Here is a 17,686-nt window from a genome sequence, read left to right on the forward strand (position 1 = left end):
CTCATGAAGTTTCTCACGTGTTCTTTGTTGTGAAAGTATCTAATTTCTCCACTGAGTTTGAAAGATAATTATGCCAGATACAACAGTCTAGGTTGGAAGTTATTTTCTTTTAGTGCTTGAAATACTTGACTCCAGGCTCTCCTTAATTTGAGGGTTTGTGTTGAGAAATCTGCCATGATTCTGATGGGCTTTCCTTTGTAGGTGATATGTTTCTTTTCTCTAACTGCCTGTAGAATTTTGTTCTTCTGTTGGGTTTCTGGAATCTTGACTATTATATGTCTATGTGTAGATTTTTTTTGGTCATGGCTGGTTGGAGTTCTATATGCCTCACTTATCTGTACGTCCAATTCTCTACCTCTCTCTGGGAAGTTTTCTACTATTACTTCTGTGAACAGTTTTTTTGTCAATTGTACTTTCTCCTGTTTTTTCGTGGACTCCTATGAGTCTTATGTTATTCTTCTTTGCATCATCCAGCAGCTGTTGGATTGATTTCTCATGATCCCTTACTATCTTTAAGAAATATCTGTTTTCATGGTCCTTAACTGCAATCCTGTCTTCTATATCTGATATTCTGTCTTCAGATTCTCTTAGTCTGCTCTGCATGCTTTCAGTGGAGTTTTTAATCTCTTGAATATCTGTTTGGATCTGTTTCACGGATTCCATTTCTTTCTTATGTTGGGTGATCATGTTTTCCATTTCTTTCTTATACTGGGCATTCATGGCTTCCAGCATGTTTCTGAGCTCATCTGTTTTCTTATCTGTTTCTGGTCTAGAGCTTCTAATCATGTCTTTCATTCTGCTCACCATGTCTGTATTTATCTGGGAGATTATTTCTGCTTTGAATTTTTCTAGAGCCTCATGCATCTGCTTTGTTACTTCCTGTGCTATCAGTTCAGGGTGTCCAAGTGGTTGCTTGTCAGACTTTTCCACCTTATTTCCCCCAGAATTTCCTTTTTGTAGCATGGAAGCCTGCGTTTGTGACTTGCTTAAGTGTCTTCTCATTTTTGTCTTTGGTACTGTCCTTGGTTTAATTCCTGGGTTGATATTTCAAAATTGCTTAATGTAGGTATCTTTATAGCTTGTGTTTAGAGCCCGTGTGGAATGATTGCTTTTCGGAGGTGTCTTCTAGATATAGCTTGTGTTTGGCTATTTTATTTTCCTTATACCAGGAAGGAAAACTAATTAGATCAATCACAACATGTTAGCCCAAAAGACATAGTCAGCAATACCACAGCATCAAGCACAGCTTAGAAAATGACAATTTGTGGTAGTTATTCATCTATCAATTTTAACTATATGAGTTAAATTAAAACCGAGGACCAACCTAACATAAGTTTATAATGAATAAGCTCTTCAATATAGCATCTTTCCCCTTCAGGTGGGGAGTTTAAAGGATTTGGGGAGGGAGGGACTGGTAGAAAGAACAGGTAAGATTAGCGGTGAGGCCCAAAGACACAGAAAGATCACACAAACTCTAAGAAGTTGTTAAAGGCAAGAAAAAATGGCAGAATGAAAGAACAAAGATGTGAATAGAATCACCTAACAGCAACAGGGTGGCTAGATATCAAATTTACTTTCCTTTAAACCTAATGATAATCAAGAGAAGGAAAAAGAGAAGAAAAAAAACAATAAGGGAGAAATCTGAATTCAGTGCAGAAAGGAACAAATGGGGAGATGAGAAGCAATGTGGGACAGCGAGAGAATGAGTGAGAGAGAGGGAAAAAAGATAAAAGAAAGAAAAGTAAGAAAAGTAAACTTTGAAGAGTAGATAGAAAGTAAAAATTAAGAATTGAAAATAGTAGAAAATAAAATTTTTTTTTTCTTTTTTGCAAATAGCACTAGAAATTATGGGCCTCCTTCAGGGTATGTCTCTGCTGTCACAGTAGGCAACGTAGGAATCCATGTGCCTGTACGAGTGAGTGAGTCTCAGCAAGCCAGCAGCAGACCAAGTACAGTGGTCTGATGTGCCATTATTGTAGAGATTCTCTTTACTTTTCCACTGAGCTTCAGTTTTCGTAGAGGAGCCTGAGAAGCCCTCTGTTACTAACTTCTGCTCTATCTTGTGGCACTCAGGACAAGGGTCTTTATAATCTCCTGTGCCTCTGTAGTGTGGTACCAGGTAGCAGAAAAGCCAGAAGGCCAGAGGTGCACGTCGCGGGGAGGGGGGAATTGGGCCTTGAAAGGCACCCATGCGGCTAAGCAGACCTCACTGCGGCGTGGGCGGGGCCCGGGATAGCTTCAAACTGCTTCCTCTCACCTATCAGGTCCAGCTTAGAGAGCCTCCCTCCCAATTTAGATGTCCGGATTATTCTCTTTTCTACTTGGTTTGGATAGAATTTCCAGTACTGTAAAGAATAGGAGGGATTAGCACAGCATCCTCATCTTCTTCCAGATCTTAAACACTTTCAAATTTCCCTGTTCTTTATAGTGTTAGCAATGTTATGGCATTACAACTTAAGTCCATGGTACATTTACTTTTTTTTTTGGTGGTGAAAATAATGCGTATTTAGAATTAGCCAGCTGGACTCAGTTTAGATGATCCCAGTTTTGTTGGCAACATCCAAAGCATCATAATCAGGAGCCAGTTGAACATACACCTTCTCTCCATCAGGCCCGATTGACCTTGGCCACATCAATGTCCTAGAGCTTCTCCACAGCTTGTTTGGTCTGGTGCTTGTTGGCCTTGACATCCACAATCAATAGGAGTGTGTTGTTGTCCTCTATCTTCTTCATGGCTCACTCTTTTGTCAGGGGGAACTTGATGATGGCATAGTGGTCAAGCTTGTTTCTCCTGGGGGTGCTTTTCTGGAGGTATTTTGGCTGCTGCCAGAGCCACAGTGTCTTGGGATGGCGGAAGGTGGGTGACGTGCGGCTTTTCTTCTTTTTGTGGCTGTGGATGCCTTTCAGCACTGCTTTCTTGGCTTTCAAAGCTGTTGCTTTTGCTTCAGCTTTGGGAGGGGCAGGAGCTTCCTTCTTTGCCTTCGGTGCCATCTTGGTAAAAAGGGCCATGGTGCATTTAAAAATCTAAATAAATTTTTTAAAACCACTAAATATTCCATAAATGACAATTCTTAACTTCTGTTTCAATCACAAACCCACTAAGACCTTTGTATAAAAACATCATGAAGCCAAGGGTTGTAGTAACTGCCCGTTGTCTTATAACAACTGAACACAGTTGTATCCCTTGAAGAGAGAGAAGCAATTTTCTAAAGATACGAGGGCATCTATGTGTCCTGTCAAAGTCAATGCTTTGGAGTTCCAAGGATTCTAGCAAAATCAGACACTTCAGACTTTGGAAAAAATTGTAACTCAAGATTGGGCAAAAGTGCTTAGGGAGTTAAAATTCTAGAAACCAAGAGATCTCATGAAGAAGTAGTAAAGAGTCAATTCAGTTGATTTCTCATATGTTCTCTTGGGAATATATTGTGAGTAGCAAATTTTATTCTTACTGCCCAGATCAGTGTTCCATAGGGAAATCAGTTGCTCAGCAGTTGAAGTAACAATTGGAGATGTACCAAATTAGCAGACATAGGGGCTATAAATACATCCCCTGTACCTTCAGAGGATACAGTCTTAGGTTGTATAGGGAAGATTTGTTAATTTTGGAGCCCTAATCCTGGATAGGGGACTGATGTTTCACTTTCTCCTTCCACCTTCTCTAGGGCAGAGCTTCAGTCTAAACCATCCAAAGAGAAACTCATACTTTTATACATGGGCCTTCTTCCCACACACTTTACAAGGTGAACTTGAGACCCTGGGAGGGACTGCAGAAAAGCTTAAGAAGAGAAAGTGACAAAATTTAACTGTGGTTACCTGAGAACCAAACTAACTAGCCTGACCCAAAGCAGACAGATCTGTTTGCTTACTTGATTAATTTACAACTTATCTTAAAGAGAAGTATCTCTTACACTCTGCAATGCATAGATCATTAGAGACTACTATGTAAGGGAATGAAGTCCAACTTGGATAAGACTAAATGAAGTAATGGTATAGAATATTTCCCATCAAATCAGAAAATGTCCAAGGAGTTTTGTAAGAAAGTAAGAAAATCCAGTATTAGATGTTGAGGGATGTGAAATGAAATAAAGTTATTTTTTCCTTTAATGTTTAACATGGAGTATTTTTGACCCTGTTCCTGAGTTCATTATGGAAATTGGAAATCAAACTATAATTCATACAAATATTACCTTGTAAGAACAGTTCCTGAGACAAATATTTCACTGCGTCTTCTCACATGCTTACCATTCACATGAATAAAATGTTTTATTTAATAGCTAAAGAGAAAACTAACAATCTTTATGTTGCAATTCCTTCATTGTGGCTGAGTCAGAATATTTTAGGGGTTATTAGACTTTTTCTCTTTGCAATTCAAAATTTTATTTTTTCTGTTTAAGAGAACTTAGAATTCCACATGGCTGACTACAGGAGGAGTCACATCGAAGAAGCATGGAAAGGATCCACTGTCAAAGAAGGTATTAAGAAGGTGGGAGAGGGCCAAGGATTTAGCTCAGTGGTGCTGCTGCCTGCCTAGCAAGCTGAAGGTCCTGAGTTTGATCCCTGGTACAAAAAAAAAAAAAAGAAGGTACAAAAAAAAGAAGGTGGGAGAGCCTCTAACACTGAAATGGAAAATTATTGAGAAAGATGAATTGATTAAGTGAAAAACAGACAATTGATAAAGGGAAGCAGCATGGCTAGGGCTGGTCTGCCTGCCACCACTACTCCTCCAGAGACCAGCTATTCTCAACACTGACACAAAAAATTGGAGGGACCAAACAAGTGCTGCAAAGGCCAGATTCCTGAGAAAGACTGTATTTCCCACCCCCAGAAATTCCCCCACCTCCAGGCAGTGGGAAACAGTAATCCTGTGTTGCTTATTCCAGCACATATTGCAGGCAGCTGAGCCCCTCCTCCATAGACTCAGGCCAGAGATAGGATGCACTGGCAGGTACCCTAGTTGACTCTGCATAGCTCACGATCCTGCCTGCCTGGTCCATTGGTTGATTTGCCAGCTTGCACAAGCACAGCCACTAGCACTTGCCTGGGTGTTTGCCTTGCTCTGAGTGCCCACAGAGTCATGGGCAGGTGCACACAGACCAGCTAGGGCCCTCTCTGCAGGTCTGAAGGTTGGCTGAGTTGTGGCCAGTGTGTTACTGAGGAGTCTGTAGAGTAAGGTGCTGATCAGTTTCACACCAGGCACAGCCATCTTCTGCGGAACCCCCAACCAGTGCATGAAAGTAATTGAAGTCTCCTGAGGACACCCACTGGAGAGTATGCATAGGTGGAGCCCTAAGTTGACTTTTACTTGTCAGTAAATCTGCCAGCTGATTCCACAATCACACCCAGGGAGAGGAACAGGAAGTTTCTAATGGCAAAACTGGGTCAATGTCAGACTTACCTGGGCCAATGTCAGACAGTGCCTGCAACCTGGTGGAATGAAGTCCTGAAACTGGGTTAGTTTCAGTTTTGCAGTAGCAAACTCAGAGGTGATATTAGGGTATGAACACACAGGCTTTCTGGAATAGAGGTTACTGTGTCATGTTAGAGTATTGAAATTAAGCTCCCATTGGATATCTTCTAGGGGTGTGTGTGTGTGTGTGTGTGTGTGTGTGTGTGTGTGTGTGTGTGGTTATGGTTTTTTGTGTTTATTTGGTTTTTATTTTTGTTTTTTTCTATTTCTTTTGATTTATTTGATGTCAAGTTCACTTCCCTCTTCTAATCTCCCTATCTAGTTACTTCACCTCAAGCCCACATATCAATACAATTAACATTGCTTAATTCTTTTTCTCAGCATATAATCTCTTCTGATTTTTTTAATTTGCCATATTATGCTCTCCCACAGTCACTATTATCTTCTGCAATATTAATCTGCAATGCTTCCCATCCTAATCCTTTTGTTCTTCTGTATGTTACTTAGCCCACTGTCCTCTCATATCTCTTTTCCACATTAGAGTTATTGCAACCTATCAACAGATTCCAGTAGTTACATAGCTTTCCTTCATCACAAAGTAAACCTTCCTCCTCCTGTATCTCACTTCTGCCCCACAAATATATTCTTAAAACCCTCAACACCAACTCTTCAACTCAAATAAAAGTACTCTAACAGAATCTGACCTTACATTAAATTTTCTTTTTTAGAACATCATTATCACCTCTACTAACCTCCTATTTTACTGTCTTATACTCTCCTTTCATCCATCTTTCAATGTCTTCCCTCCACTTCTACCTCATGGGAGAACAAATGCTAACAATAAATGAACGTAATCTACATAGAGGATAGATAAAGGATGAAAGTGTAAATGCAAGTTATATTATATATAAGTGATATATGATTGGATCTGTTGATGCCATTACAACTAGAAGTAACTTTTTCTGGAAAACCTAGGGACAGAGTCACAATCACTTAAATTAAATATCTAAAGGGGTAAATACTATCTTTGGACATATAAAGCTGACAATACATCATGGGGAGGCAGTACATTCCTAAAAATCATTATATAAAGTACAAGCTCTTCTGATCCTACTAGACCTTTGGTAGACCAGCACTACCAAATAAAAAGGAAAAAGTGGGGGTGGGGAATAAGAAACAGATCTGCATACACACAGGATTATGCAGGAGACAGCCTTGTTGATTATACCCAAAGCAGGCTATAAGCAGTGCAGTCTGTAAAGAGTTAACTCCACAATTGGCTTAAGTGAGTCCTACTGAAGAAGTGAGTCTTACTGAAGCCTCCATAACTCATAAGAGCATTACATGTGAGTCCTACTGAAGTGAGTCACTGAAGCCTACATGACTCATAAGAGCATCACATGTGCTTAAAGCATTTCTTTCTTTCTTTTTTAAAGGGAATGGGTTTATTTGACTTACAGTTCATAGATGTTTTAGTCCATAATCATCTGGATCCAAGATAGGGATGGCACACAAGCATCATAGATGAGAATATGGCATGCACAAGTCAGTAAAGATAACGAGAGAGATTAACAGCATCTTTCTGCCTCTTTTATCTTATTCAGACTACAAGGGTATTGCCAAACTAATCATTCATGTGTAGCGGCTTAGTAATCACATGCCCTTAACCCCAGCATCACACATTCTAGATTCAACTACCTCTGAAATAGAAAGTCCCACCTCATCTGCATGAGGCTTTGGGGGGACATCTAAACACAAACCATAACATTCCACCCCTGGCCCCCCAAAGAGTCATCCATATTCCTTGATGCAAAAAAGCATTTAGTCCCTCTCTAAGAGTTGCCAAAGTCCTAATAGTTTCAGCATTGCTGAAAAAGTCCAAGTCCAAAATCTCTCGAGATTCAAAGCAAAGTTTTTGCTGCAAGCTCCTGTACAAATGAAAAGAAAGCTAAACATTTCCAACATTCAATGGCACAAGATAAACATTACCAATCCAAATGGTTCAAACAGGAGGATATAAAGGAATGAGACCAAAGTACATCCAAAATCCAGCAGGCCAAACATTACATTCTGCAGTTCCACTTCCAGCATCAGAGGCAATCTGGCAAGTTGTAAATGCCAGAGGGCTTGGTGGCTCTGCCCCTATGGCATTTCTGGTGGTTGTAGCTCCCATAGCTTCTCTTGGGCTGGCTCTGCTCCCTCTTTGCAGTTTCCCTCAGACTACCCACATTCATGGCTTCTCCAAACCACTGGGATCTCCACTGCACCTTCAGTTTCATACTCAGCTTCACACACTTCTCTCTGAGGAGCACCCTGCCTGGCCTCCCGGGCCTTCTGAAATCTGGGTGGAAGCCTTCCTGACTGCACAACTCTTGCATTCGGCATGCATCTAAAACCAAAGCTGTGTGGATGATGCTAAGGTTTGCTGCCAGCTGGAGTAGTAGTAGCAGTGGTAGCCAGTCTTTCCTCTCTCTTGGCTGTAGGAGTCCAAAGCCTATGAACCAAATCCTGAGGGATATCCCAGTAAAATGATTTAAAATGTTTTGAGTTTGGTCCAAAGAGAAGCTCCATTAAAGCAGTGGATTGCAAAAATAGAGTGGAGGAGACATTGATTGGTGAGAAGGAACAGGAGAATACAAAAAAAATGGCCTGAGGACATCACAAGAAGCAGAAAAACTTCACCCTTTGCAGCCTCAAAATTGCAAAAGTGAAGAACTTTGCTTTGAGAAGAGATCCCCAGGGTGCCATATTCCAGAATGGCAGTGGCCTAGGGAAGTTGTTGGTTCATAGGTACTGGACCACTACAGCCAAGAGAGAAGGAACCCTGGAAACTGCTCCAGCTGTCAGCAGACCTTAACACCAGACGTGGTGCTGGTTTTAGGCACATGCAGAATGTAAGAGTTGTGGGATCAGGAAGGCTTCCACACAGATTTTAGAAGAAGGCCTGGGAGGCCAGGCAGTGTGCCTCTGAGAAGGCAGTGTGTGAAGCTCTGAGTGTGCAGCAGAATGTGCAGTGGAGACCTCAGACATTTGAAGAAGCCACGAACGTGGATCATCTGAGAAAAACTGCAAGGATGAAGAAGAGCTGGCCTCAGAGAGCAGCCATGGGAGCTTCAACAAACAGTGGACATGTGGAGCCACCCAAGCCTTTTGAAATTCACAACTTGCCACAGATTGCCAGGGATGCTGGAATGGAATTGTAAGATGTAGTGTTTGCCTTGCTGGATTTTGGATTTTGGTCCCAATCCTTTGCATTCCCTTATTTGTACCTTTTGGAATGGTAATCTCTATCTTGTGCCATTGAATGTTGTAAGTGTTTAACCTCCTTTTCATTTGTACAAGGGCTTGCAGCTAAGACTTTGGACTTAGACTTTTCAGCAGTGCTGAAACTTAGAATTTTGGCTACTCTTGGAGATGGACTAAATGCCTTTTGCATAAAGGGAAGTCCATGTGACTTTGGGGGTTCAGAGGCAGAATGTTATTACTTGTGTTTAGATGTCCCCCAAAACCTCATGTAGTCTTATGTAGAGCTTTTTCAGAGGTGGCTGAATCTAGAGCATGTGATCGATTCATGGTGAAATGCTAGACCCAAGGGCACTAGGATTGAGGGTGTGAGTGCTGCCCACCCTAAGTATTCTGAATAAGCTAAAAGAGGCAGAAGGATGCTGTTAAGGTTACTAGTTGATTTTGCTGTCTTCTGCTGCCATGAACTGTTGCCCCTCTGCCATGTGCAACTCTGCCTTGGAGCCAGCTGATTATGGCCTGAAACTGCTACAACCTGTGAGCTAAAAAAACCTGTCCCTCTTTAAATTTGGGTGTTGGGCATTTTGTCTTAGCAAGGAGAAAATTAACTAAGACACTCCCCATCTACCAGCCCCAGTCTCCCACATCTGTTTTTCCGTCATACACCCTGGGAACTTGGCCGTGTGAAGCACCCAAGGGACTACTCTGGGACCCAAGTTCAAATGTCCAGTACCTCCCACCAGTGTTATCCCTGCCAGCTCTTGCTGCACGATTGTGGCTGGGGGGCTTGTACCGAGGTCACTCACCAACTGTTGGTTCTATAAGGCCACTCAGGAAGTACCGCCCCATGCTTTCCTTGCTGGTTCCAACTGCTGATGATTCTCTCAGTCCCAATGCAGTTCTCTGGTGCTCTATGACCAAAAAGTTGGCCTCCCAGATGAAGGCTAGCCAGTCACTGTCAGTGGTACTGCATGGTCCCTCCTCAGCAGTGTGATCTGTTTCTTCTGTATCTTGTAATCCTCTTTCCTTCTCCTTGTTCAGTTCTTTTGTGGTTCCCTGGCAACCTCTACTCACTTTTATTCTCTCCAAGCTATTTTCCAGACCTAGACACTTTGTCCTGGAGAAGCTGAGTTCCTGGCACTCACTGCTCTGCCATTTTGGGACTGAAAATATATTCTAAGGACCAAAAAAGTTTCCACATGTGCTCTGTAAATTTGCTTCCCTGGCTTGGTCAGCTGTGCTCACAACCTGTGTGGCCCAGGGTCCCAGGTCAAGGTGGTGTTTCTTTACATACAACGTAGAAACTGTGTCTGCACCAGGTATTTTCACTGCTGGTAAAAAGGGAAATATACCATCCCTGATGACCTCCCAGAAGTTCATTCTGAGGCAGAAACAAGATCAAGCACTGGGCAGCATTGTCAAAGGGGAGAGCATTTTTGCCATGCTCTGTGGCTGTATCCCAGTCCCACTTCTAACTCTTGTTGGCTATTTTGTAACACTTGAACCTGAGAAACTGCCACAGCTCATATGCAAGTACATATCTGCAAAAGAAGGCAAATAGCAGGAGGCACAGTGTAACTATAATTTTGTCATGTGCTTTATTGTTCACAAATCACTTAAAATCCATTATATTCTTTGATTCTTACAAAAAACTGTATTTAGAGAAGGAATACCCATTTTCTTCCTATCTCCAGGATGAAAGTACACAAAGGATTTGCCTAGGACCAATTCTGAGGAAATTAGCAGAGCTAGGATTGTGATCCAATTTCCTCTTAGTCTAATTCCTTGCATCTTTTCTCCCTCACCTTCATTCTGTCCCTTCCCACCTGTATGGGCACCAGAGGCTTCAGAGACATGCCATATCTTCTTTCTTTACTTTCACTTTCCTTCTCCACCATCATGCCCTCGGGATAGCACAGATGCGGTAGCTCTCTGGGGAAAGCGTAGCACCCGTCCTAACCTTCAGAGTCAGCTTTTCATTCTTTGGGTGCTTGAAAGTAAATTTTTTCAGAAGAGAAGTGAAGAAAATAAAAAGCTCAGACCTAGCCAGCTGTTCTCCAAGGCATCCACGTTTTCCTGTGGGACAAAACCAAACAATTTATCTTTTCAGGTGGCACTGTTGCCTCTAGAAATTGGTATTCTCAACTCCCTCCAGCAAAATCTGACCCTGTGCTTTATATCTACCATTTTAATTTTGTCTGACAACCACTTGAATTCACCAAAGGACAGAAATTGGAAATCCAGGATCACAAAGCCAAATGCTTTGACAGGTTAGCTGTGGGATAAAGAAACAGAGTACAGAATAATGGAAGTGGGAGGCCTGGGCTGACTCAGAGAGTGGGTATCTAGATTGAAACCTTTCAAAACTCATGTAATAAACAATCACAGGAGCAGTCAATGAAATAACAACAACAATTTAATCTGTCTCAATTCTTAAAAGGAAACAGCAAAGTATAAAAGACTAAATGACAGAGCAGGGCTCCTAACATCTAAGTCACTTCCCTATGCCTGTTACCCTCCTCCATCATGGGGACCCCCTAACATGCACAGCCCTCCAGATGGAACTGCCTCTTCCTTCCTCCTTGAGTTGTGTGTGTCTTGGCCAGGGCCTTTGCTTCCAATATGAGGGTTGAGCAGGGTCCTCTCCTCCATAGCTCACACTGGACACCACCCTGGCCACATCCCAATGCCTGCCATGTGAAGAACTGAAGGCAAAGGGATAGAAACTCAATTCTGAGGATATTAGAGGCCACCATGGTGAGGCAGTGATGGAAAGAAGGCTTGAATGGCAAATAAATCTTGTGTACAGCATTAGTAACCTTTGTAGCACCATATGTTTCGAAATACCCAACATGGGACTCTGATAAAACCACAGAAGCAGAGTAATTTGCGTGATATGAGATACTGTAACCAAGAAAAATATCTAAGTAAGCCTTCTCACCTCATTCATGCTTAGTCAACTCAAAAATCACTGATTTTGGAGGTCACACGGATGCACAATACCTTAGTAAATTTTCCCTAGCTTTGCTGTAGATTATACTCCTGCTATGTAGGTTATAACAGTAGCCTAGGTTACTACCTAGAGACCTGAACATCCCATTTTCTGAAAACACCCTTCATTGAGCTCACAGATGTCTGATAGGTGACTAAAATGGGATAAAAGGATTCGTGTTTTCATATTGTATCTGTCGCTTTTGCTGTCTGAGCCCTTGTGTCCAATGCTACTTACCTCTGCACATAGACATGTTGATAATTTAAAAGTGTTTAGTCCATGGGGGAAGAGTTGAGAAGTGGAGGTGATAGGGAGGTGATTAATGTATATCACGTGCATGTGCAAATCTGCTAAAATGAAACACATTAATATGTGATAATAAAAAATAGGAAAATGGTTAGTCCAATGTTTTCATGCAGTGTTAACTTGTCCTATTGCACATGAGAGCTGGTATGCATTTCCCCTCTTTATATTTTTCATCTTATTTGCTACTACCTTGTGTTTCTTGAATAACTTGAATACCTCAAGTGCCTAATGTTCTTCAGCACCATCCTAGGGATATTTGGTGTGGGATGATGGTGTCACACAGAAATTTCACAGCCTCTGGGATGAGCTGACTATGACCATTTTGTGATCTAAGTCCATCAGAAAAGAATTGCCATTTGGAACTGTGCTCCTAGCCAAGTGAATCAGGGGACTTTAGCCCACCTGAGAACATCGATACAGTCCTGCTGTCCTCTGTTCTGTGAGAGTTGGTCACTCTCTTGACCAACTGATGATTCTCTTCAGCCAAAGCCCCACGTCAGCTGAGACCCCAAACTGCCTCCAATAAAGAAATGTCCATGCAGGAGTGTGTGTGTGCTTGCAGTGTTTGGCCCAGCCTCTTTCACCATGTCTGGTTCAAAAGCTCACATCATCTAGCACCATCTCTGGTCAGTTTGTCAGGATGATGTGTGAACACTGGACAGGAACTACTGCACCTGGACTTGCAGAAGCTGTCCCAGTGTGAACAATTGTGTGGCTGCCAGGATTCTCCTTTTCACAGAGTGGCTTCAGAGGGTTAGCATAACATAAAGGTTTTCTCTGTCAGTATTTTCCCTCTCTTCTGCTTCTTCTTGTATTAAACTAATTTGCTATTCAAGGTTACTTGGAAACCTGGTATCCACTCAGCTATAGCTAAAATGTAAACATCTGTGAATTAATTCGTAGACCAAAGAAAAAAAACATACAAGAAGCATATTAAAATCCAAATGGCCAAAAATCTTTTAACAGAGAGGAAACTTAGCATCTGACCATATGAATAAGTCTCAGTTGGCTTTATTTTATCATAAATACAATTTGAAGTCAACTTTAAAAAAATAGGTAAATTCCTTTTGTTATATCATCTAAGGTGGAATTTTAATGTCAGACTGGTTTGTGCCTCTATTTTAAGTAAAACAATTTGACTTTTAAGATTTTTCTTTGACACAGCAACATCTTGAAATGATCCTGTGCTTTTCTGATCTGTTTTCACAGTAATCTAGAAATATCTATTAAAACAAATATGTAAAGTAAATACAAATTGACAAATGTATATAAGCGATATCTTCATGTAAAGTCTAAAGGTTTATATGATGAAAATTAATCATTAAGTAAATTAGATTCTGAAACATTTGTTAAATATAAATTCAGGTAGTACTGACATCTAATAATTCTATAGGAATGATAATGTATTTGGGCCTATGAAATGTGTTTTCATAAATTCTTGGTATAATTAAAAACAGCATGTGAAGATTGCTTTCTTCTGACTATTTTGTAAAAAGTAAGGTCAATACTGTTAAAATTCTAATTAATATGTACAACTCTATATACAAAATAATCCAATGAAATTAGCCTGTTTTGATAAAACTATAAAAACATAAAGTACTTACTGTATTCTGTTTCTCTAAGTTTGAAACAATGATAGATTCTTAAAAGTATTGATCTGCTTTTAGTAAAGCTTGCAAGAACTGACTGAGACAGCAAAGATTCTTGGTTTTATCAAGTAAATCTTGTGATTACTGCCTCTTTCATTAGTTTTTGACTAACGTCAGAAAACCAAGCCTTAAAAATTGAGTTTTGCTTAAATTCTATTTTTTAAAAAGTCTTTTAAATGATTACTTTATAACTCTGGTTAAATCTAGTTACTATTATGTAACTATGCCACTGATATATGCTATTGGTATTAATACTAATATTGTAAAGATCTCATAAAATTTACAAAAACTGCTTGTCCTAGTGCAAAGCTATCAGTCATGATTGTGATCATAAAAATGGCATCAAGTGATGGTGAACTTTTTAGAGAGGAGTTCCCAAACTGCAACCCAAAACCCACTTATTCATCAGAAAGTGTCAACATAGCAATTAAACCTGAATATTGATGTTTTAGTTTAGAAAACACAACTCTTACATTAACACTTTTGGTCGTACAAGAAAACAAACAACACGCATGCTCCAGTTTCACAACTGCCATACACCATAAAAATAATTTAATTGTCCTGTCAGTTGCTAAACTCACCTCAGTAATTTAAGCATGGTTATTCTTTTGTTATCTATAGTTTTACTTTGTCTCTAAAGCATTTGCAATCAGATTCAAAGAAAAGATTCTAACAAGTACTACAGACAAATTGTTTTTCCTTTAATTACTGCATGAATTTATCTTGTTCTTGTTGATTTTGTACTATGTGTTCCTTTTAAAATTTTGTAACTGTCACCTCTCAAAATTCTGGCTAAGTACCATTCATAGCAAAATGATCTTGCCCATTTTTCGAAGATACTAGCCATTAACTATACAACAGATGAGATTAAATTTAAGAATGGACTCCAGGTAAGCTTGGCCTAACTGCTGCTCCTTCCTCCTTATTGCTCCAATGTGGCTAAAAGGGTTATGACCCTGGCTTCCAACTGTCAATCACTTGCACTCCAACGGGGGACCACATCTCATCAATGATTGGAAGATCTATCCCCAAGGTGAGAGACATTGAAACAACTACAGGATGGTGGGTGAATGTCATCTTGGGTGAGATCTCACAGGCATGGTGGGAATAGCAGGAAAAGATAGAAGTTGTCAGAAACAAGATGGAATCACTTGCACTGGCCCTAACAAAATATAAATAGAGCCAAATAGTTATAAAGAAAGGGTTCTTATGCACAATTGCCTACAGATAACTATTCAAAAAGGCTCAGCAAAAATCATGGGTTTGTCCTCAGTCAATGTGAGTCTCATCTAACAGATTTGTCATTCAAATAATCTAGATCCTGGCTGGGGATTTAGCTCAGTGGTTCCACAGCCTGCCTGGCAAGTGCAAGGTCCTGAGTTCAATCCCTGGTACCAAAAACAAAAACAAAAAATCTAGATCCTAATCCAAAAATATTCATAGATAAAAGCAATTTTATGAGCAGGGATAATAAAAGAAACTACTGGTACACAATTGTCACTATGGAAAAAATAATCAAGGCTGGGACTTTTACTTCCTCTACCCTCAATTACATTTCTCATGTTTCTGCTTCTTATCTTTGGCCTATGCTTGTTTAATCTCCTTGCTAAGTTTGTGTCTTTGAGGTTCCAATGACTTCAAGCTAATGGTCACCCAGGGAATCCAAGCACTGTCACACCAAGAGCCAATGCCACTACCACTGTCCTCTTTAGATCAGGGAGTAAGAGTCCTTCCTAACCTCCAAGAACATGGTAGCAGTGTCCCTATGTCCTCTCACAACAGTTATAGGAGAAGAGACCTTTGGCTTTGATTCCTGGAGAATGAGAAGCATAAATTTCTCGGGTAAGAATAAGACAATTAGGGACAACCTCATTGAGACAATGGTGAAATAGAAGCCTGGGATGACAGAGTAAACCCCGAGTACAGTAAACTATTAGCCTTTGTAGCATAGCATATTTGTTTCAACAGGCCTGTGACAAGCCTGATAAAATCATAGAAACAGAACATTTGCCTGAAATAAGAAATTGTTACCAAGAGAAAGAAAGAAAGAAACAAAACCCAAATAAACCCTCTAGCTTCACTCAATCTTAGAGAAGTAAAAAATGTCTAATTTTGGAGGTCACAGAGCTGAGAAAGACATGATTAGCTTTCCACCAGTTTTGCCTCAGAGCATCTCTGATGTGCGGGTTGTGGTAACAGCTGCCTGATTTCCTTCCCAGGAACCGTCAGCTGCTTTAGCTGAGCGCACTGACCCAGCTTTGAACCTACAGACATCTGATGGGAGACTGAAATGGGATAAGAAGCTTGTCACCTCTGCATTCATACTGTGTCTAACCCTGGGCAGGTTCTACTCAGACATGTGCACACGGACATGTTTGTTATTTAAAAATATTTAGTCCAAGGGTGAATACGGGTTTAACTTGGCTACTGCCCATGGGAATTGGTATCCGCTTTCTTTTTCTCTCCCCTCTTTCCTATGCCTGCCCTTGGGTTCTTCAGCCGGCACAGGAGCCCAAGCATGTGAAGCACTTTATGCTGGGAACCAGACCCACAAGGCCTGGATGTTTTGCATAGAAGGATAACTCAGATAAACAAAAATTCCACAGCTGCTAGGGGAAGCTGACTACAACCATCTGTTGGTCCATGACTGTCAAAAAACAAAATCAAATCAAATCTTTTGAAAACATTACCCTAACTAATTTGTAAATTTCAGCTCATCCCAGAAAATTAATAAAAAAGCGCCACTTTCTTTGTTCCACAACTGTTGATTTACTTCTGCCAATTCATCTAAAGTGACGCCCCTCTGTCCCCATGAAGCTTTTCCTGTGCAGGTGTGTGTCTGTTTGCAATGTGTGGCCCAGTCTCATTTCCACCGTCTCTGGGTCAAAAGCTCCTGTGGTCTGGTGCCCACCTTCTATCCCTGTGACTGAAGCCAGCAACATAACCTTTAGCCTTTGCGAAAATGTGTAATGTGTATGTTTATGATAAGAACCACAGTACATAATTTGGAGGATAGAGGGGCAATTCACATAAGCCCGTGATTTAACAATTTGTACAGCAAATGAAGTCTTTCAAAGTGTCACTCAGACAGAGCCAGATGTGGTGTGGTGCTGGATCCCTGTAATCCCAGCACTGTGGGATGCTGAGGCTGAAGATTGCAAGTTCAAGCCCAACCTTGGCAGCTCACTTAGTCAGACCTTGTCTCAAAAATAGGTAAATATCAAAGGGCTGAAAATGTAGCTCAATGCAACAGCCTTGGATTCAATCCTTTGTGCTGCTTCCTCCCAAAAGTGACCCTTGGACAGTAACAAACATTCTAGGCATTTGGTAGCTCACATTAAGCTGATCATATTCATTCTAAAAACCAGTATAGTATACGATTTAAAACATGACCTTGAATTAAACATTCTGAATGGCAGCCTAACTACAACAATTTTCTGCACATTTTAATTCTTTCTTTATCCCCATTAAGTTTATTGGTACATTTTAGGTATAAAATACAGTTACATTCATCATTGGGATCTTGTACCGTTACATGAGTCTCTTGGTTCTTATTTTTTTTCCCCTTCCTTTGCCCTCCCTTCCCTATTTGCAAAGACCTTGTTTCCATTTTTTTCCTCTTCTCATATTTTTTCCTTTCCCTTTTTTCCCTTCCCCTACCACTCCCAATTCCCCTGCTCTTTTAGACCTTTTCTTCCTGTTACACAATATCAGTTATACATTTTTTAAATTACAATATTGAGATCTAGGAGACATTACCACAGATTTTACAGAATTTGAAAGGATATAGAAAGCATATTACAAAAATCTTTCTTGAAATAAATTTGACAACTTCTAAGAAGTAACTTGGAAGACAAATTAATGAAACTTACTCTGGAGGAAATATAAAATTTGAATAGCACCTATTAAAGAAAGTATATTCCTAGCTTGAAAACCTACCTATATGACAACAGCAGGCTCATAACCATTTTAACTGATAAATTATATCAAACAAAGCAGAAAAAAGAAGGAACACTTCTCCCCTCATTTTAGGAACTCAACATTGTGCTAATCCTAAAACTGGATAAAGATAATAGAAGAAAAAGTATG

General features: G+C 40.4%; 1 protein-coding gene across 1 annotated transcript in view; it reads right to left on the minus strand.

Moving 5' to 3' along the window:
* Positions 1-10,229: 10,229 nt before the first annotated feature.
* LOC101719021 (cytochrome P450 2J2-like) overlaps positions 10,230-17,686 on the minus strand; it is a 56,852-nt gene continuing 49,395 nt past the window's right edge. Inside the window, exon 9 of the mRNA XM_004869600.4 lies at positions 10,230-10,726. Coding sequence (XP_004869657.2) covers positions 10,548-10,726 — 179 coding nt within the window. The 3' untranslated portion in view covers positions 10,230-10,547. The remainder of the gene's footprint in view (positions 10,727-17,686) is intronic.

Source organism: Heterocephalus glaber, unplaced genomic scaffold, assembly GCF_053883595.1.
Source record: "Heterocephalus glaber isolate CG9 unplaced genomic scaffold, H.glaber_assembly_v1.0 deba00001447, whole genome shotgun sequence".
NCBI lineage: Eukaryota > Metazoa > Chordata > Mammalia > Rodentia > Bathyergidae > Heterocephalus > Heterocephalus glaber.